Genomic DNA, 22,753 nt, shown 5'->3' with positions numbered 1-22,753 from the left:
TCAAGATAAATGCAAGAAACTGTGGTTTTAGGAGAGTTAACGGAAAAGATTCTAGCAGTCTTTTATGCCCCACTAGTCATATAGTCAAACCAAGATAGGAAATCAGTGAAATCAGTGTAAGCCATGAATCTATACATCCCTAAACAAGGTAAATAAGCTGGCCCTGGGTGCCACCAGGGGGATTTCATACTTTAGACAATGCATTATATTATAAATTACTAGGTAGTCCATCATCATTGTCATACCCAAAGCCAATACCAGACTTCCAGATGTCCCTGGGGATAAGCATGGATCTGTCCCAGTGTTTCTGTATGGTAACTCTATTTTATATAAAGGCCATTAAACACACAGGCCAAAAAATAAAACAATCTTTTTGTATGCAACATAACATATATACTACCAATATATAGTTATATTAATGCTACATATAATACATTATATAATAAGATAATATCTGTATAAAACACTGTTATAAATGGTATAAATTATTCATATATGTATACGTGTGCGAGTCTGAGTGAACTCCGGGAGTTGGTGATGGACAGGGAGGCTTAGCGTGCTGTGATTCATGGGGTCGCAAAGAGTCGGACACGACTGAGCGACTGAACTGAACTGAGATGTGGGTATATGTCAGTTTTATATATACATATTCATAATAGGCGTAATAGGTAATATTACCATGTGACATAAAATCTAGTTTCCTAACAATGACAAAACATGACAAACAAAAACAATAAATAAATACAAATAATTAAACATAAACTGATAGCAATACAATCAGACAAAGTTTTAAAGCTCTGGGATGACATACTTAAGTTCACAATATTTTAAGCTAGCTGGCTGGAACTAGTTTACTGGCATCTCTGGAGAAGATAGTGTTGTTTTCTTTATCATGTGACCAATTAAATGATTCTCTTTGTCTAAATGTACTCCAGGCTCCTTTTAGAATTATTTTTTTCTCGCAATCCTTTGACTTTTTGTTCTAATTTGAATCAATTGCTTTCTAGACCTACTACAGGTCTGCCATCTTCTCATTTTCTTCATTATATTTCTTATTTGGATTCACTATTTGAATTCTTCACATTCCACTATTTCTGCTTCCCCTCCCTTGTTTTGTTTGAATATATTTTCAAGTCATTTCTCAAAAAGGGCTTGTTATATTAAATATTAATATATTGAATATTTAATATAACAACCTTAAATATTCTAGGTTCCTATGTATACAAAAATGTATGCCACACATTTTGGATGAAAATGGTATTTTAAGTTCGAATTAATGTTCTCACTGGAAGTGAGACTTTTACTTCATTGTTTTCCAGGCTTCAATGACTCAACATGTGAGGTGGAACCTCCCTCCCTGATGGTCACTGCCTGCACTGCCTGTACATACTCTGGATTGAGGTGTTCGCTGCTCTTTTCCATCTATTTGAATGTTTCCAGCTTCTTTCTATCTACCGGATTTTATTTTTCTCTAATGAGGCAACATTCATGTACTTGCCATTATGGGCTTAATCCTTTTTGTTTCCTTTTACTGTTTTTTAACAGTGATGTTAAAACTAGTGTAATGTAGAAAAATCTTGTGAATCTGCCTTCTTGCTAACATTTTTAACAGATTAAAAAGAAAATAAAACACACCATTAGTCTCTTGTCTCAAAATTATTTGACTGTAATTGTGAAGATAAGATGAATACATTAATAAACACAAATAATTAAGAAACAATAACTACATACAGAAGTAGTGGATAGAAGGAAAATAAATAAGGTAGGGGAGATGGTACCCTTACTTACCGCTTCCTCCCTCAGAAATGTTTTTAAATCAATATCAGTAATCTAATTCCTCTTTCTAGTTACATCAAAATATTGAGGCAAGTCATAAAAGAATGTGCCTTTAACCTCTGTTAAATCACTATAACCTACAATCAAAATAGACTTTAGAATATCTAGAAGCTTAAAGAAATACTGGCAGCAGTGTTTATAATAAATGATACCTTTAAAAAATCCTTGTATCAGCAGAGAAATTTTATAATATAAATTGTTCACTTAACTTTAACTGTTACAGATTTTGGCAGACAGTAAAATTAAATGGTGGATGATTACCAGAATATATTATATTTTCTAAGATACTCCTGGATTACTAATACATTCCAGGAGAAGAAACTAATTCCCAGATCCTTAGGCTATTGTACAGGATTGTTAAGTACTAATACTTCTTTTTTTTTAATTTAAAAATCTTTAATTCTTACATGTGTTCCCAAACATGAACCCCCCTCCCACCTCCCTCCCCATAACATCTCTGTGGGTCATCCCCATGCACCAGCCCCAAGCATGCTGTATCCTGCGTCAGACATAGACTGGCGATTCAATTCTTACATGATAGTATACATGATAGAATGTCATTCTCCCAAATCATCCCACCCTCTCCCTCTCCCTCTGAGTCCAAAAGTCCGTTATACACAGCTGTGTCTTTTTTCCTGTCTTGCATACAGGGTCGTCATTGCCATAATACTTTCTTTTGTAATTGACCAAAAAATAAAGTTGTAAATTACTTTGAGCTGAAAATTTAATATGTGAAATGAAAATATATGTCAGCAGAAATATGCATGGGCACATGGTGGCAATGACTTTTCATTTGCCCCAAATCTCTTTTGGGCTTCCCCAGTGGCTCAGCAGGTAAAGAATCCATCTGCAATGCAGGAGACACAAAAGAAGTGTGCTTGATCTCTGGGTTAGGAAGATCCTTTGAAGAAGGAAATGGCAATCACTCTAGTATCCTTGCCTGAAAAATACGATGGACAGAGGAGCCTGGCAATGGGTCACAAAGAGTCATATGTGACTGAACAACTAAGCACACACGAAATCTCTTTGATTTTTCTTAAACTATATCCTTACTGAGCTGGTTAAATTGGACACATGATCAGTGTTTCCAGATATTTTTTTTATTTCACTCAATTCTATTCCTAGCACTGTTACCCTAATTGTGTCTATCATTTAAAATATACAGTCCTAAGTATTCCCCAAGTTTACAGTCTTCACCAAGAGATGACATAACTTTTAACTCACCCAATCATGACTAACGGCTTAACATATGGACTGTATGTGAAAATATTCTCATCTATTAATAAAGCTTGTAGATAACAGTCATTTGAAAATGTCGGCCTGCTGAAATTATAAACACAGTCTTGCCTTCCCTTGGCAATAGCTATAGGAACTGTGTGGGCTTTGCTGGGTGGCTCAGATGGTAAAGAACCTGCCTGCAATGTAGGGATTTTCCCCCTGGCTCAGGAAAATCCCTTGGAGAATGGAATGCCTACCCACAATCAGACATGACTGAGCAACTAACATAGGGACGGTACATCTTAGAAATGCAAAATCCTCTGTTTACAACATTCATTCTTGTCTCAGAAACTTGGCAATATCATGTCCATTGGGACCACCCCCACCTAACCAGAATTACATTTGAGGAATTTCAGAAAATGAACATGCAGGATAGCTGGGAAGGAGAGCCTGGGAATGAAATAGCTAAAACTATTGTCAGATATGCTCTGCTGTGTGCATGAGTGCTGTCACTCAGTCGTGTCCAACCCTTTGCAACACTATGGACTGTAGCCCACCAGGCTCCTCAGTCCATGGGATTTTCCAGGCAAGAGTAGTGGAGTGGGTTACTACTTCCTCTTCCAGGAGATGTTCCAGATCCAGGGATCAAAACTGTGTCTCCTCTGTTTCCTGCAATTGTAGGTGGATTCTTTACCACTGAGTCACCAAGGAAGCCCCTAAGCCCTGCTGTCTATAGCAACTACTCAACACCTATAGAAAGGAAGATTAATTCATACATTCAACTTCACATGGCTTATGTTCTCTCCAAAGCCAGAGGAAGAAAATCTGAGAGATGCAACACCTCAGTTTATTTTCTAGATTCAGTGACCTTGAGCATCCAATTTACTTTTACAGATGAGTCTATAAAAGTTTTAGCAGCTCATATCAATAACTATATAACCAGACTTACCAGGTTGCATATAAAGATCTCTAAAAAAGCAAAATTAACCTGTCTTTACAACTGAGGGCTATTAATAGATGAAATAGATACTTGTAACACTGAAGGGAGGTATTTCATGAGTTTCATAGTTGAACTTTCAGGAGTAGAAGAAAGGAGATCCCTACCATAAATTGGCTACTTTTACAAACATAAACATTACAGTTTATAAAACATTTTACAATAATTCTATTAAAAAGAGACTTAATTGTGGTATTATCTAGGTGATAAAAATCCTAGGCCAAAGCTCCCTAAGAACTGTGCTGTGGAATAAAGGTATGTTTTAGGGGTTACTGGAGTTCTAATATATTGATGTCCATGGTCCTCAGAAAGACTGGAAAGGACCTAAGACTGCTTATGACCCCAGAGCCTCTGATGCCCTAGGGACTTGAAAAGCCACTTCTCTTTTTCAAGCAGCTATGCAAATGCTATGATTTTATTTATTTATTTTTAATTTATTTATTTTGATTGGAGGCTAATTACTTTACAATATTCAGTGGGTTTTGACATACATTAACATGAATCAGCCATGGGTGTACATGTATTCCCCATTCTGAGTCTCCCTCCCATCTCCCTCCCCATCCCATCCTTCAGGGTCATCCCAGTGCGTCACCCCCGAGCACCCTGTCTCATGCATTGAACATGGACTGGCGATCTGTTTCACATATGATAATATACATGTTTCAATGCTATTCTCTCAAATCATCTCACCCTCTCCTTCTCCCACAGAGTCCAAAAGACTGTTATTTACATCTGTGTCTCTTTTGCTGTCTCTCATATAGGGTCATTGTCATCATATTTCTAAATTCCATATATATGCATTAGTATACATATTTGGTGTTTTTCTTTCTGACTTACTTCATTCTGTATAATAGGCTCCAGTTTCAAACACCTCATTAAGACTGATTCAAATGCATTCTTCTTAATGGCTGAGTAATATTCCATTGTGTATATGTACCACAGTTTTCTTATCCATTCGTCTTGTCAATGGACATCTAGGTTTCTTCCAGGTCCTGGCTACTGTAAACAGTGCTGCAATGAACATGGGGATACACGTCTCTTTCAATTCTGGTTTCCTTTGTGTGTATGCCCAGCAGTGCAATTGTTGGGTCATATGGCAGTTTTATTTTCAGTTCTTTAAGGAATCTCCACACTGTTCTCCATAGTGGCTGTACTAGTTTGCAGTCCCAACAAATGTAAGAGAGTTCCCTTTTCTCCACAGCCTCTCCAGCATTTATTGTTTGTAGGCTTTTTGATAGCAGCCATTCTGACTGGCAGAGATGGTACCTCATTGTGGTTTTGATTTGCATTTCTCTGATAATGAGTGATATTGAGTATCTTTCATTTGTTTGTTAGTCATCTGTATGTCTTCTTTGGAGAAATATCTGTTTAGTTCTTTGGCCCATCTTTTGATTGGGTCATTTATTGTTCTGGAATTGAGCTGCAGGAGCTGCTTATATATTTTTGAGATTAATTCTTTGTCAGTTGCTTTTTTTGCTATTATTTTCTCCCATTCTGAAGGCTATCTTTTCACCTTGATTATAGTTTCCTTCTCTGTGCAAAAGCTTTTAAGTTTAATTAGGTCCCATTTGTTTATTTTTGCTTTTATTTCCATTACTGTGGGAGGTGGGTCATAGAGGATCCTGCTATGATTTATATCAGAGAGTGTTTTGCCTATGTTTTCCTCTAGGAGTTTTATAGTTTCTGGTCTTATATTTAGATCTTTAATTCATTTTGAGTTTATTTTTGTGTATGGTGTTAGAAAGTGATCTAGTTTCATTCATTTACAAGTGGTTGACCAGCTTTCCCAGTATCACTTGTTAAAGAGATTGTCTTTTCTCCATTGTATATTCTTGCCTCCTTTGTCAAAGATAAGTTGTCCACAGGTGCGTGGATTTATCTCTGGGCTTTCTATTTTGTTCCAGTGATCTATATTTCTGTCTTTGTGCCATTACTATACTGGCTTTATGACTGTAGCTTTGTAGTATAGTCTGAAGTCATGCAGATTTATTCCTCCAGTTTCATTCTTCTTTCTCAAAATTGCTTTGGCTATTTGAGGCTTTTTGTATTTCCATACAAATTGTGAAATTATTTGTTCTACTTCTCTGAAAAATACTATTGGTGGCTTGATAGAGATTGCTTTGAATTTCTAGATTGCTTTGGGTAGTATATTTATTTTCACTATATTGATTCTTCCAATCCATGAACATGGCATATTTCTCCAACTATTGGTGTCATCTTTGATTTCATTCATCAGTGTTTCATAGTTTTCTATATATAGGTCTTTTGTTTCTTTAAGTAGATTTATTCTTAAGTGTTTTATTCTCTTTGTTGCAATAGTGAATGGAATTATTTCCTTAATTTCTCTTTCTGTTTTCTCATTGTTAGTGTATAGGAATGCAAGGGATTTCTGTGTGTTAATTTTATATCCTACAACTTTACTATATTCATTGATTAGCTCTTGTAATTTTCTGGTGGAGTCTCTAGGGTTTTCTATGTAGAGGATCATGTCATCTGCAAACAGTGCGAGTTCTACTTCTTTTCCAATCTGGTTTCCTTTTATTTCTTTTTTTCCTCTGATTTCTGTGGCTAAAACTTCCAAAACTATGTTGAGTAGTAGTGGTGAGAGTGAGCACTCTTGTCTTGTTCTTGATTTTAGGGGAAATGCTTTCAGTTTTTCACCATTGAGTATAATGTTTGCTGTGGGTTTATCATATATAGCTTTTATTATGTTCACGTATGTTCCATCTATGCCTGCTTTATGGAGGGTTTTTTAATCATAAATGAATGTTGAATTTTGTCAATGGCTTTTTCTGTGTCTATTGGGATAATCATATGGGTTTTGTTTTTCAATTTATAAATGTCGTCTATCACAGTTTGATTTGCAAATATTGAATAATCCTTGCATCCCTGGGATAAACCCCACTTGGTCATGATGTATGATCTTTTTAATATGCTGTTGGATTCTGTTTGCCAGAATTTTGTTAAGGATTTTTGCATCTATGTTCATCAGTTATATTGGCCTGTAGTTTTCTTTTTTTGTGGCATCTTTGTCTGGTTTTGGTATTAGGGTGATGTTAGCCTCATAGAATGAGTTTGGAAGTTTACCTTCCTCTGCAATTTTCTGGAAGAGTTTGAGTAGGATAAGTGTTAGCTCTTCTCTAAATATTTGGTAGAATTCAGCTATGAATCCGTCTGGTCCTGGGCTTTTGTTTCCTGGAAGATTTCTGATTACAGTTTCGATTTCCATGCTTGTGATGGGTCTGTTAAGATTTTCTATTTCTTCCTGGTTCAGTTTTGGAAGGTTATTCTTTTCTAAGAATTTGTCCATTTTTTCCAAGTTGTCCATTTTATTGGCATTTAGTGGCTGATAGTAGTCTCTTTTGATCCTTTGTATTTCTGTGTTGTCTGTTGTAATTTCTCCATTTTCATTTCTTATTTTGTTGATTTGATTCTTCTCCTTTTTTTCTTGATGAGTCTGGTTAATGGTTTGTCTATTTTATGTATCTTCTCAAAGAACCAGCTTTTAGCTTTGTTGATTTTGGCTATGGTCTCCTTTGCTTCTTTTGCATTTATTTCTGCACTAATTTTTATGATTTCTTTCCTTCTACTAACTCAGATGTTCTTCATTTCTCTTTTTCTAATTGCTTTAGGTGTAGACTTATGTTTATTTTATTTTTCTCTTGTTACTTGAGGTAAGCTTGTATTGCTATGAACCTTCCCCTTAGCATTGCTTTTACTGAATCCCATAGGTTTTGGGTTGTTGTGTTTTCATTTTCCTTTGTTTCAATGCATATTTTGATTTTTTTAAATTTCTTCTGTGATTAGTTGGTTTTTCAGGAGCATGTTATTTATCTTCCATATGTCTGTATTTTTAATAGTTTGTTTCCTGTAGCTGACATCTAATCTTACTGCATTGTGATCAGAAATGATGCCTGGAATTATTTCAATTTTCTTGAATTTACCAAGGCTAGATTTATGGCCCAGGATGTGATCTATCCTGGAGAAGGTTCTGTGTGCACTTGAGAAAAAGGTGAAATTCATTGTTTTGAGGTGAAATGTTCTACAGATATCAATTAGTTCTAACTGTCCATTGTATCATTTAAAGTTTGTGTTTCCTTGCTAATTTTCTGTTTAGTTGATCTTTCCATAAGTGTGAGTGAGGTATTAAGTCTCCCACTATTATTGTGTTATTGTTAATTTCCCCTTTCATATTTGTTAGCATTTGTCTTACATATTGCAGTGCTTCCATGTTGGGTGCATACATATTTATAATTTTTATATCTTCTTCTTGTATTGATGCTTTGATCACAATGTAGTGCCCTTCTTTGTGTCTTTACACAGCCTTTATTTCACAGTGTATTTTACCTGATATGAGTATTGCTACTCCTGCTATTTTTGGTCTCCATTTGTGTGAAATATCTTTTTCCAGCCCTTCACTTTCAGTCTGTATGTGTCCCTTGTTTTGAGGTGGGTCTCTTGAAGACAGCATATATAGGGGTCTTGTATTTGTATCCATTCATCCAGTCTTTGTCTTTTGGTTGGGGCATTCAACTCATTTACATTTAAGGTAATTATTGATAAGTATGATCCCATTGACATTTATTTTGTTGGTTTAGGTTCAATTTTATACACCTTTTCTGTGTTTCCTGCCTAGAGAAGATCCTTTAGCATTTGTTGACAAGCTGGTTTGTTGTTGCTGAATTCTCTCAGCTTTTGCTTGTCTGTAAAGTTTTTGATTTCTCCTTCATATTTGAATGAGATCCTTGCTGGGTACAGTAATCTGGGTTGTAGGTTTTTCTCTTTCATCATTTTAAGTATGTCCTGCCTTTCCCTTCTGGCCTGAAGAGTTTCTATTGAAAGATCAGCTGTTATCCTTATGGGAATCCCCTTGTGCGTTATTTTTTTTTCCCTCACTGCTTTTAATATTTGCTCTTTGTGTTTGGTCTTCGTTAATTTGATTAATATGTGCCCTGGGGTATTTTGCCTTGGGTTTATCTTTCTTGGGATTCTCTGGGATTCTTGGACTTGGGTGGCTATTTCCTTCCCCTTTTTAGGGAAGTTTTCAACTATTATCTCCTCAAGTATTTTCTCATGCCCTTTCTTTTTGTCTTCTTCTTCTGGGATTCCTATGATTCAAATGTTGGGGTGTTTGACATTGTCCCAGAGGTCTCTGAGGTTTTCCTCATTTCTTTTAATTCTTTTATATTTTTCCTCTCTGCTTCATTTATTTCCACCATTCTATCTTCCACCTCATATATCCTATCTTCTGCTTCAGTTATTCTACCATTGGTTCCCTCCAGAGTGTTTTAATCTCAGTTATTGCACTATTCATTATTGATTGACTCTTCTATTTCTTCTAGGTCCTTGTTAAACATTTCTTGCATCTTCTCAGTCTTAGTCTCCAGACTATCTGTAACTACATCTTGTTTTCAAGATTTTAGATCATTTTTCTTATCATTATTTTGAATTCTTTTTCAGGTAGACCCCCTATCTCCTCCTCTTTTGTTTGGTTTGGTTGGCATTTATCATATTCCTTTACCTGCTGAATATTTCTCTGTCTTTTCATCTTGTTTAGATTGCTGTGTTTGGGGCGGCCTTTCTGTATGCTGGAAATTTGTGGTTCCTCTTTATTGTGGAGGTTCCTCCCTGTGGGTGGTGTTGGGCAAGTGGCTTGTCAAGTTTTCCTGGTTAGGGAAGCTTGCGTCAGTGTTCTCACAGGTGAAGCTGGATTTCTTTTCTCTGGAGTGCAATGAAGTGTCCAGTAGTGAGTTTTGAGGTGTCTATGGGTTTGGTGTGACTTATGGCTGCCTTTATTTTAATACTTAGGGTTATGTTCCTGCATTTTTGGACAATTAGCTTAGTATGTCTTGCTCTGAAATTTGTTGATTTTTGGGTGGAGCTTGGTTTCAGTGTAGGTATGGAGGCTTTCGGATGAGCTCTTGTTGATTAATGTTCCCTAGAGTCAGGAGTTTTCTGGTGTTCTCGAGTTTTGGATTTAAGTCTCCTGTCTCTAGTTTACAGTCTTATTGTTACAGTAGCCTCAAGACTTCTCCATCCATACTGCACTGATGATAAAACATCTAAGTTAATGGAGAAAGATTCTCCACAGTGAGGGACACCCAGAGAGGTTTGTAGAGTTACATGGAGAAGAGATGAGGAAGGAGAGAGACAGAGGTAACCAGTAGGAGAAGAGGGGGAATCAAAAGGGGAGAGAGCAATCTAGCCAGTAATCAATTCCCTATGTGTTCTCCACAGTCTGGAACACCCAAAGAGGTTCATAGAGTTACACAGAGAAAAGAAGAGGGAGGAAGGAGATAGAGGTGACCAGGAGGAAAAGAGGGGGAGTCAAAAGGAGAGAGACAGATCTAGCCAGTAATCAGTTCCCTAAGTGTTCTCCACAGCCCAGAATACACAAAGAGATTCACAGAGCTGGGTAGAGAAGAGAAGGGGGAGGGAAAAGATAGAGGTGACCTGGGGGAGAAAAAGGAGAGTCAAAAGGGGGAGAGGGCAATCAAGCCAGTAATCACACTCTTAAGTAAAAATGGGCACTGAATATTGGATTCTTAAAGGTAAAAAATTGATAACAAATACCAAAAAACAAAGATTAAAAATATAGAGTAGAGGTTCAATTCAGTTCAGTTCAGTCACTCAGTCGTGTCCGACTTTGCGACCCCATGAATCACAGCAAGCCAGGCCTCCCTGTCCATCACCAACTCCCGGAGTTCACTCAGATTCACGTCCATTGAGTCGGTGATGCCATCCAGCCATCTCATCCTCTATCATCCCCTTCTCCCCCTGCCCTCAATCCCTCCCAGCATAAAAGCCTTTTCCAATGAGTCAACCCTTTGCATGAGGTGGCCAAAGTACTGGAGTTTCAGCTTTAGCATCATTCCTTCCAAAGAAATCCCAGGGCTGATCTCCTTCAGAATGGACTGGTTGGATCTCCTTGCAGTCCCAGGGACTCTCAAGAGTCTTCTCCAACACCACAGTTCAAAAGCATCAATTCTTCGGTGCTCAGCCTTCTTCACAGTCCAACTCTCACTCTCAAAAATGCAATATTAAAAAAAAAATCACAAAAATTATGGAAAATTTATATGAAATTTGCTTTAAAATTAGGGTCTTTTTTGGCAAAGTAATAATAGGTTATAAAAATGAAAATTAAAGGAGTAATAAACAATGTAAAAATTAAAATTTTAAAAAATGATAATAGTAAAATATATCTAGGAATTTCTCTGAAGCTGTTGAGGGCAGTGTGGGGTCAGTTCAGTTTCAGATAGTTCCTTGTTCCAATTTATACTTCTTCTCAAGGTCTACAGGCCCCTTCCAGTGTAGTTGGTGCTTACTACAGGGTTTTCATCTGTTGCACCTGTCATTTCCAAAGTGATTCCCTCTTCTTTGTTTATTTTGGCTTCCTCTGTTTGCAAGTCTCTTCAGTGTCTAATTTCCACCCTGACACAAGGGGGTGAAGATGATCACTTATTTAGGCTCACTTGTTCAGTTGTGCTGCGGGGAGGAAGGAACACTGCAAACAAATATCACTGGCACGTGTGAGGAGTGCTTGCAGTGTCTGGGCCACAGTGGGTTTGCCCCTGCTTACAGAGTGTGTGCTTTCCTGGTCTATACTGCTCAGGCTCCAGGTCACTCTGCAGGGGAACTGTCGAAAGTGGGTCCTGGGTTGTGTGCACTTCCCAGGTCTAAGTCACTCAGGTTCAGAGTCTTAGGTACTCCATAAAGGCACCAACTGGGTTGGGCCTGAGTTTTGTGCCCTTCCCAGGTCCAAGTAGCTCAGATGACCAGGTGCTTGGGGAGCACACTCTCCCCAGGTGGGTGGTGTGTCTTATCACCTCCCCACCCCAGCTGCTCAGTTTCCTGGGTGCACAGCAGGAGTGCTGAACAGATGTGCTGTGTGTCTCCTCTAGAGAGCTGATCTTTGGCTGCAACCCTCCTGGCAGATGTCAATCATCCAGGATCCCAGGAAGACTTGGTTAGCAACCATGAGCCTGCTCGCAATTCAGTAGAGGATGCTGTATCTTGGGCAGTGATTGCCCCTTGCCCTCCGGCTCTGACTGTCGCCCGTCTGCCTCTCTGCCTCCAGTGGGGGGTGGGGGGATCCGTAGCTGGCTAGCTTTCTTCTGGTATTTGCTCAGTCCTTCTTTCTGTGAGTGGGCCTAGCAGTGCTTTAGGTTAGAGCTTTTCATGGGAAAATTCTCTTTTTCTCCCTCTCTCTCTGTTTCTCTCTCTCTCTCTCTCTTTTTTTTTTTTTTTTCTCTCTCTGGCTATCCCATAGTTTGGGTTATTATCTGTTAGCTCCTTCAGATTGTCCTCATACATTCAGCACAGTCCTTACCCTAAGCAACATAGCTGGCACCTACTTGTCAGCCCCCACTTGCTGGTGGTAGACTGAGCCTCTGGGCTACTTCTCATAGAATTTGTGGTTAGGCACATTATGTGTGTGTGTGTGTGTGTGTGTGTGTGTGTGTGTGTGTGTGTGTGTTTCCCCGCTTCCATTTATGTTGCTCTCTGAGATTCCAAAACTCTCCACAGACCTACTGGTGAGAGGGTGTTTGGAAACTTTTCCTGGTTCCTCCTTCACAACTCCCTCCCTGGGATGGGTCTCCATCCCTAACTCTTTTGTCTCTCTTTTTATCTTTTATATTTTGTCCTACCTCCTTTTGAAGACAATGGGCTGCTTTTCTGGGTGCCTGGTGTCCTCCACCAGCGTTCAGAAGTTGTTTCGTGGAATTTGCTCAGCGTTCAAATGACCTTTCAATGAATTTGTGGATAGAAAGTGGTCTCCCCATCCTATTCCTCCACCATCTTCAATGCTATGATTTTAGAAGGCACTAGTCTGCTCTATTACAAAGAATGTCTAGTACAGAGGAACTTAAAATGAATGAAGTCAAAGTTCCCATCCCTTTAGATTTCAAACACAATGATATAGTTTGGTACAGTATTACAGTATTTGAATAATAACATAATAGGATTACAGGCCTGTTAATATTTTGTCATTGCTGTTAAAGAAAGAAAGAAAGAAAAGGAACCACTGAATGGTCCTTTTTCTACTTTTCACAAGTTTTCATAGACACCTGTATGTTTATTTTGCCACTATCTTGGTTATAGTATCACATTCACATCATAAACTCCAAGGCACATCGTTTCTGAAAGATACTTAGATTTAAAGTGGTGTCATAATATCTCATTTAATAAAACTACAGGGCATAAAGCATTCTTTTATGCTTATTTTTCAACTTTCCTAAGCCATCTGAAAGAAACAGGTTTGGAAACAAGCTGATGAAAGGCAGTGCTCTAGTTTGGGTGACATGGGGGGAAGCATTTCCATTGTCCCAATACAGATAATGACCAACCATGTTGGTAAAATTAATTTCCCTTCTCTGGGTCCTTTCACTCCCTTGTTGATGCTATTTATCTCCTCCCCTCACCACTCCCACTTCCCTTAGCTCACAGATTCCAAAGCCTTTTTTTGTGTGTGCTGAGAAATCTGCCAGTATGAGAATCTAACCATGAGGCAGAATCTGTCTCCATAACAGCTCAGAGGCAGTACTTGCCCTTCTCTTCCTTGCTGGTCACCGATGTGTTGACATTTTATTTAAATTCTGCTCATATGATGTGTCTGCTCAGGAAGTTGATTCAGGGACAGTGAAGCAAAAGCAGGCATTAGCTCTGGATTTATTCCAGTGGTGGAAGTATCTAGAATATGGTGGCAAATGAAAGTACCATTTGTGGGGTCCAGCATCATCATGGAGTGATGCCAACAATGGCATTAGATGTTCACTGAGATCTGGAATGGCAGCTCAAACAAAGCTTCCTTGGAAATGACCAACTGGTTCCTATATGCAGCATCCCTTGCAATCTGTCTGTTTACTCATTCTCTAGCCTTCCTGTGCTTGTGTGTTTGTTTATAGTTAGATTCTGTTGTTTGCAGTCTAGAACTGAAACTGAGACTTCATTCCTAAACCTCTTACATGTAAGTTATTTTACTTCCTATCTATTCCTGACACATAAAGGCCCATAAAATAAATCTGAGTTCATTTTTTTTACAGAATATGTGAAAATAGGATCAGAAAGAAAGGTGTGATCTAATTCTCTTACTAGATAATGTCTTATTTGCCTGGAGAACATGCATCTGTAGCTGATAATAGGAGTTCTAGGGTTTAAGAAGATACAAGAACTTTACAACATCTTTGCATGGTGAATATCCACACAGCAGGTCCAGATTCTTCACTTCCTCTCCAACAACGCCTTCCCTTTAACTCATACCAATCCATTTCCTCTATTTATAATATATCCTGCATTTAGTATCAGCTTCACAGCTTCCTATTTTACATTTTCCAGATTTGGGAATGCGTCAGCCCCTTTTAATGATTTTCAGAAATCTACCTCTAAGTCTTCTACATCATTTCCTTCCTTGACAATAAAATTTCTTCCAATGTGTCAGAATGTATTATTTTTATTAATAAGGATGCTACTAATAGTGACACTTTAGATTATGCCCTGTACCTTTCTTAGTATCTAACTGTATCTAAAAGGTCAAACTAGCCTTTGCATTACCCAGTACACATAGGAGATTTCAGTTTTTATGGCACTTTATTTTTTTTTTTTTACAAGTTTGTATTTCCAATAACTAAAAATGGCAAGATAAGGAAGTACCCTTAGCCTCTTCCACTAGACCTGGGTTCTATTTAAATTCAAGTTTCTTTGGACAGAAAACAGCTTTTTCATTCAGAAGCCCTAGAGGCTGCTTTCTTCAATTCACAATCTTAGTTCAAAATCCTGCAGCAACAGAAGCACTTGTAAGACCAGGGGATCTCACTCTTCTTTAAAGAAGTTAAACTGTAGCTTAACTTCTGATGTTGGCATCACCAACAAGAAGACACTGGTTACCAAGATTGTCCAAGTGATCTGTGGACAGAAGTGACTTTTTAATGTTCTCTGACTAACTGTGTTAAAGGGTGTCAGATTGGGGCTGAAGTCAAAAGTAAGAAAGTACATAATTCAGAGACCTGTCTCAGATTGCTACTGTGGGAAGCACTTTGCCAGCAAATGTTTCTGAATTCAAGGGCCCAGCAGCTACCCTTTACAGGGATTTGCTGGAACTATTAGCGAAGTTAGGTTCAGTGGGATCTTTCAAAAAATGCAATTCAAAGATGGTTCTGGTAAGTAATTGAGTACACAAAAGTCACGATCCCTTGTTCAAAAGCTTGCTGCTGCTGATGCTAAGTCATTTCAGTCATGTTTGACTCTGTGTGATCCCATAGACAGAAGCCCACCAGGCTCCCCCATCCCTGGGATTCTCCAGGCAAGAATACTGGAGTGGGTTGCCATTTCCTTCTCCAATGCATGAAAGTGAAAACTGAAAGTGAAGTCTCTCAGTCGTGTCCGACTCTTAGCGAGTCCATGAACTGCAGCCCACCAGGTTCCTCCGTCCATGGAATTCTCCAGGCAAGAGTACTGGAGTGGGGTGCCATCGCCTTCTCCCAAAAGCTTGCTAAAGAACCTTTTAAGAATCTGACCCCAAGTTCTCTGAAAATACCTAATATATGACTCTGGACAGTAACCAATGACTTCCCTGATCTTTTCTCTGCTCCAGCCTTTGACAAAGTCCACTGCTTTTGAGTTTTGCTTTTTCCCACAAATTGAGATAACTTGTTCGCTTGCTTAACTGTAGTAGAATGTATCATAGTATATCATCTTGTAGTGAATTTTAAATTTCAAATTGGGAGAAGAACTTGGGTGCTTTTACGTTTCCAATAGGGAAATATAAAAATAAATAGTGTGGTACCTGTCTTTAAGGATGTTACAATCTAGTGGGAGCAACTTGTATGTAAATGGCTGATTATGATACAAGGCAACGTGAAATAAGCATTAACTAGAGGATAGGCTCATGCATGGTAACACAGATAATGGAGCAATTAATTCTAACTGAAAGGGAATGAGAAGCTCCTGTGCAAAGGTGGTGGCATTTGAGAAAGTTACACAGAATAATTATAAGTTTTGAGGGGCAACAGAGGAGAAAAAAGTGTTTCATTGCTAGAACAGAATTGGCATAAGCATATAGGTTCAATTCAAGAGTTTTTTGTTCTGTTTTGTTTTAATCTACCACCTGCAAGACACTATATAGTAGGCTCTGGGAGAGACGCACAGAGAAATGACACAAGTTTTCTTTTCTCCTATCCTTTAACTTCTGTTTAGAGAGAAAAGTCATTTCTGTATGAATATATTTGAAGAATTCATAACATATGGCTGACTGGAACAATGTAACTGAGTTGGAAGTCCTTTAAAAATCTATAGCACATGAGATCAAGACAGCACTTTTTTCAGAGGAAAGAAAGAAAGATTTCTAGGGGACATGGAGGTATGAGCTGTTTCTTAAAAGGAGGATAAAATTTAACATGATAAATAAGGGATACGGATATTCAAAATGACAGGTATGGCATGAACAAGATCTAAAGGCGGAAATAATCCTGGCACGCCCATGAGATTGTGAAAGCACCAATCTAAAGTACAAGGTGATTTTGGCCCAATCTAGGAAGATAAAAATATAGAAATTCATGTTTAGGTAAATTCATTGTCTGAAAAATTCAGGCAGACAAATTCAGTGAGCAAAGCAGTCTGAGCACATGATGAAAGATAGTTAAGAATACTATGGCTCAGTTTCAACCAAAAGAAAGACACCACTAGGCTCTAGCCAGTATCTAGAGCCATTATCATTCCTGTAGTAAACTCTGCTCTAATGTTGCCAGACCCTCCCATTTGTTACAGTGTGTCATTAAATTGGAACTATATATATATATATAAATTAGAAATATATAAATATATATTCATAAATAATTTTATAAATAAATTTTAGAAATTATAAATAAATATATAATATACACATAAATTGGAAATACAAACAGAGTGGTGGTGGTGGTGGTGGTTTAATCACTAAGTTGTATCGAACTTTTGAGACCCCAGGGACTGTAGCCTTCCAGGATCCTCTGTCCTTGGGATTTCCCAGGCAAGAATACTGGAATGGGTAGCCATTTCCTTCTCCAGGGACTCTTCTGACCCAGGAATTGTTCCTGCATCTCTTGCACTGGCAGGTGGTCTCCTGTGTTCTAGGTAGATTCTCTACCAATGGGGCTACCATGGAGGACATATACATACATGAAGTGAAGTGAAGTGAAGTCGCTCAGTCGTGTCCGACCCCATGGACTGTAGCCTATCAGGCTCCTCCGTCTATGGGATTTTCCAGGCAAGAGTGCTGGAGTGGATTGCCATTTTATATATGTGTGTGTGTGTGTGCGTGTGTGTATGAATTAGAATATATATATATATATATAAACTAGAAAACAAAATTTTGTTGGTCAAAACCTACTTAGACATGTAAGAATTCCCTGTGTCACATCTAGAATGTGGCCCATTGCTTTTTAAACTCTGCCCAACTATAGAGGGTAAAGACTGCTGGAACTAAAGCTTTTGCATTATATTCGATGGCCATTTAAGCTTACAGAACATAGATGCAACATAAGGAAAGTAGCATGTTTTAACTAGGCGCCAACAGTGCAGGTTATTTGTATATGAAAACTATTAAAGGAAAGGGAATTGATAAGAATGACTGACTGCTATTAAAGTTTTTTAAATGTTTTTCTAGATAAATTCATTTTAGAAGTCTATCTGTTGTTTAAACTGGTAACAAGAAAAGTTTACAACAAAAATTTGGAAATATTTATTGGCTCTGACTTCTTTTCAACTGTCTCGTTTGCCTTTAAGAAGAAAAACTGAAGCTATAAGACTCTTCTCCATTCTAATAGGGAAAGGATTCAAGTTGGGCCTGAAGCAGTACTTGATAAGCAACTCTTTATTTGCCAGCACTATGAGGTGCCAATGTTGGATGCCACCATGAGGTCTTGGTCAGGTTCATTTGTGTGCCTGTTGTGTCTGAGTCCATGAGCCTGGCTGACTTTGTTTTTTTTTTTTTTTTTAATTATTTTTTTTTAAATTTAATTTTAAAATCTTTAATTCTTACATGTGTTCCCAAACATGAACCCCCCTCCCACCTCCCTCCCCATAACATCTCTGTGGGTCATCCCCATGCACCAGCCCCAAGCATGCTGTATCCTGCGTCAGACATAGACTGGCGATTCAATTTTTACATGATAGTATACATGATAGAATGCCATTCTCCCAAATCATCCCACCCTCTCCCTCTCCCTCTGAGTCCAAAAGTCCGTTATACACCGCTGTGTCTTTTTCCTGTCTTGCATACAGGGCTGACTTTGAAATGAAGTGGGGTTTGAGTGTTTGCAAGAGATGCCCTGGGTCTAGTCAGTTTTTGAATTGATAGTTCATAAGTCACTCACAAAAATCTTATGTTAATAATACACTCTTGGTTTAGGTTTTCCCCGACCTAGTGTGAAAGAATTGAAATTGATGTTAAAAACGTAACTTCTAAGCTTTCACACTGCAATACAGAAGGCTTGTTATTTAACAAAAAATTCCTGACAGGTAGAGGAGCTTAGTAACAGGGCAGAATTGGGTAGAATAAGATATTTCTCTTGCAGATTACAATATTCCACCTCTGAATGAAATGCAGCCTCCAGATGTTGCCTATGTTTCACTGAAAACCAACTGCTAGATTTTATGAACAATGCAAATTCCTAAAATGTAACAGGGCTTTCTAATGCTGAGAAAACATTTAGAAGAGCATCAAATCTTGAAAATGTGCTAATGAGCTACAAAGTCTGATTAAAGCAAAGGTACAATGTTCCAAAAACATGTTTTGTGATTTAGATAAGTATGGCTTAGGTTTCATCATAGATGTGAGCACTTTAAAGGCAGAGTGTGCAAAGATAAGAAAGTCTCAGTAATAAAAAACAATTCACAATAGCTCCTTATTAAGTTATTTTCAGTAGAAAGTGTTAAGATCTGAGAACTGTATAAAAAGGGAAAGAAAGGAAAAGCAGGCTACATATACAGACCATTTACTCACTAAAAGATGAACTGTTTAGGCTTCATAACATAAAACATGACATTTCAAATTATTTAATTTGATGATTATTTATAAATAATAAGCCCAAGTTATGAGCAGATGTGAACAAAGATGAACATCTTCTGTTACTTAATTGTGGAGGATAGAATAGTTGGAAGTATTCTTCATAGACAATATCCCTCTGGGATAGAAAATCCTCACATATTCCAGCTTTAGTTAAGATCAAACTGATCTAATTAGCATTTTCATCTAATTTATTGCTCAGAATTCCCTTTAGTGGGGCAGGCTTTTGATAAATTTCAAGGAATGCTGTTTTCAGAAAAGTTTGAAATTAGACATATAAAACCAAAATGAGAAGCTTTTTAAGATAAGCCAAAATTATCTTAAAAACTAAAATGACAAAATTGGAAAGTAATAAACTATATTGTTATGTTAATAAGAAGATATGACTTACACAGAATAACTCAGGATTATTCTATATTTATTGTATTTGGGGCACAGGGCATAATTTACCTGGAGAATTTCAATTAAAGTTACACACAACTAATTAGAGAAAAAAGGATTTCTCACTCTTTTGACTGAATGATAATGCTGCCATGTTGGTTAGTTATCTTGTAAGGTCATTATAAATCATAGAGGTATTGAAAAAAATATAATTAAATGTATGAATAACTTTGTTTCATTTTTTATTTCAGATGATAAAAATTGATTATGAATGAGTGTTCCCACAACACATTTCACACTCTGGAGACTAGAATTTCACTTCCACTTCTTTGCATATGCAGATACGGACTCTATACTATGGAAAATGAAACTATAAATTTAGTACCTCAGACAGGCATTGTGAATATACGAATGTGTTCACAACACATTATCAATATGGTTACAAAACAGAAGCAAGATGTAGACACAATCTTGGTAGACTTTATCTAATTAATTTCCTATATGGCATTTTTCACTTGACTGAAAAGGGAACCACTGATGCATTCTTCTTTTTACTTACAATTCTATTCCCAGAAGGTAGAAAAAAAAATCATATAATGCTGTACTTGATTTTGACCAATAAGAATGAACCAGTTAAATTTAATTTTAGGGAAGAGATGCTGAACTACTCTAACACAATTATATCCTTAAGCACACCTCATTGATAAAGCAACTACCGTGTACCCTATTTGTGACACCAGGGACTTTTGAGGAATTAGTATTAGAAATATCATTACCAAGGGTTGCAAATACACCTCCTTCCTCTTTCTTTAGTATATCTTAAGTGTTTCATTGCTTTAGAAATATTTTCAAAGACATAATGAGAAAATTATCCATCAAGATTCATTAATGATTTCTGTATCAACATGCTAGAAAAAGAGCAACACTAATCTTCAGTTTCCTACAGGCTTTACTAAGCTTACCTTGTGGTACAGTTCTTCAGAACTATCCCTAGGGCAGGTTAAGAAAAGCTTATGTTTGTTAAGTACTATCAAGGAGCAGCTTCCTCTTTTCCCAAATCACCCATCTTCATTCCTTCTACTGCTTTCACAAAATAAGTATGTACATCCAAATTTAATACATCCTATATTTAACATGAAGAAAATTCTCTAGGGAGAATCAATGGTTTAAGTAAGGAATTTCAAATATTTTAGGAATCATGGGTCCATGATCACCTCATGCTATGAAGTAATTAATAAAAAAAATTCAACCTGAGGTTTTCACAGATCCTAAGGGATTTTTTGCAAGTAAAACTACTGCCATCATGACATAAAAATAGTTGGTTGTCCTCATTCAAATTGCACCCATTGTTTCTGAATTCATATGAATTCAAATGCTTCTTTGAAGTTTCTGTAAGTTTCTTAATGTTGTTAAAATAAGAATGCCATTTAACGTGTGCTTCAGAAACTAAGCATTTACTTGCTGATTTCAGAAAATATTAACTTGGGTGCCACAACCAAAACAAAATCTTGGATTCATATTTCTTAAGTAATCACAGATTATGTGAAAGAACAAAATGGTGTTTTGCAGAGAATGGGAAATAAGGCAGAAAGCATTTCTCTGGAGACATAGGACAAGTTTGCTCTGCTTAAGCAAAGTAAACAAAAACCTGGGGCACCAATCATACAGCTAAAAGAGGGCTTGGAAACTATAACATACTTATCACATCTGCCAAATTATATCTCCTAATAGCTCTAACATTAATAAACGTTCATACATGGCTAAAGTCTGTGAGTAATTTATAGAATGCATATATTTATAAAAAGTTCTTTTTCTCTGATGAATATATTTACTCCCCAGAGATAAATTTAAAGTCATATGACCATAGGATTTAAGCACCTGTCAGATAACAGCAATCTATTTCAAAGCAAAGGGCACAGACTCAGATTTTCTTTCCATATGTAAGAATATTTGGTAGCTATGTAGACGCAAATATTAGGAAAAGAGCCACTGTTATTAAGGACAGAGACTTACCAGTGCTTGTTAGAAAGTTCACATTTCTCATCACACCTTCTGTGTAAGCCCCTGGCTCGTAACTGTCCATTTCACCTGTGACAATGTGAGCAACTCTTGCTGCCCGTCCTCTGATTGCACCTGCAGCTCGGTCTAGATTATCAGCATCCTGGTCTCTCAAGGCTATGATACATTTGTTGACATCTTCTAAGATATGGCTCTCTGTAAGTAAACAGACCAAATTAGTTTAGTGGGTTTGTTTCATTTTCTTTTTTTTTTTTTAATCACACAAATCTAGCATACTGTGTGTGCATGCGTGCTATGTCACTTCAATTTTGTCCAACTCTGTGTGACCCTATGGACTGTAGCTTGCCAGGCTCCTTTGTCCATGGGATTCTCCAGGCAAGAATATTAGGGCATTGCCATGCCCTCCTCCAGGGGATCTTCCCAACCCATGACCTGAACCCATGTCTCTTAAGTCTCCTGCACTGACAGGAGCGCTCCTTCCCACTAGCGCCAATACTGTAATTTTGTTAATTTCTGGTTGCACACATGTACACATTGGGAATGAAAAGCACTGACAACTAAGAAGAAAAAATGCAGACAATTCTGCTTATACCTTTTTAAAATAGCACAACTTATAAATTCAAAACTTTTCATTTTTATCAACAATTCTTATAGATTGCAACTGATTTTAGATTCTGATTCCAATAGATTAGATTTTAGATTTGAATGGTTTATAAATGGAAATTAAGGGAACATTCTATATTAAACCAAAATAAAATGTATAATGATGGAACACAATTCTAATAAAAGCAATACTATGTAGATTATGAAACTATACTAAATATAGAGAAAGATAAAACTACAGCATTCCATTCAACTAATATTCATTGATATAAGCTATTTAATACAACTATAGAAATCGTATAAATTAGGAAATGATGAAAACTGTGAAATATATAAATTTTATATTGTAAAGCAGCACCCTCACTACAACTGTGAAAAGACTCATATATAAAGAGTGCTTTACAAAGATTGATTGACTTGAAGAAAATGAATCCCAGAGAAACTTGCTCACTCTAAAGAGTAGCTCCAGACCTCTTTCTCTCCTTCCTTCTTTGCATGATTAGTGCATGAAGAAAGCAGGGAGTTATTAGTATAGTATAACAATGTGGTTTTCTTTTTCCCATAAAATGATTAATGCTCCCAGACAAAACTAATGAGTGGAGCTGAGTAAACATGTGGAATATCAACAAGCACGGGCAATGATATTTCTAAGAAATTTAAAG

At 37.2% G+C, this 22,753-nt stretch overlaps 1 protein-coding gene across 1 annotated transcript in view; it reads right to left on the bottom strand.

Annotated features, from left to right (window-relative positions):
- Positions 1–22,753, bottom strand: part of CTNNA3 (catenin alpha 3) — a 1,791,870-nt gene that overhangs the window by 479,761 nt on the left and 1,289,356 nt on the right. The window contains exon 11 of the mRNA XM_068981838.1: positions 21,483–21,683. Coding sequence (XP_068837939.1) covers positions 21,483–21,683 — 201 coding nt within the window. The remainder of the gene's footprint in view (positions 1–21,482; positions 21,684–22,753) is intronic.

This window comes from Capricornis sumatraensis, chromosome 10 (assembly GCF_032405125.1).
Source record: "Capricornis sumatraensis isolate serow.1 chromosome 10, serow.2, whole genome shotgun sequence".
NCBI classification, from domain to species: Eukaryota; Metazoa; Chordata; class Mammalia; order Artiodactyla; family Bovidae; genus Capricornis; species Capricornis sumatraensis.
This window is presented reverse-complemented; position numbering and strand designations above follow the sequence as displayed.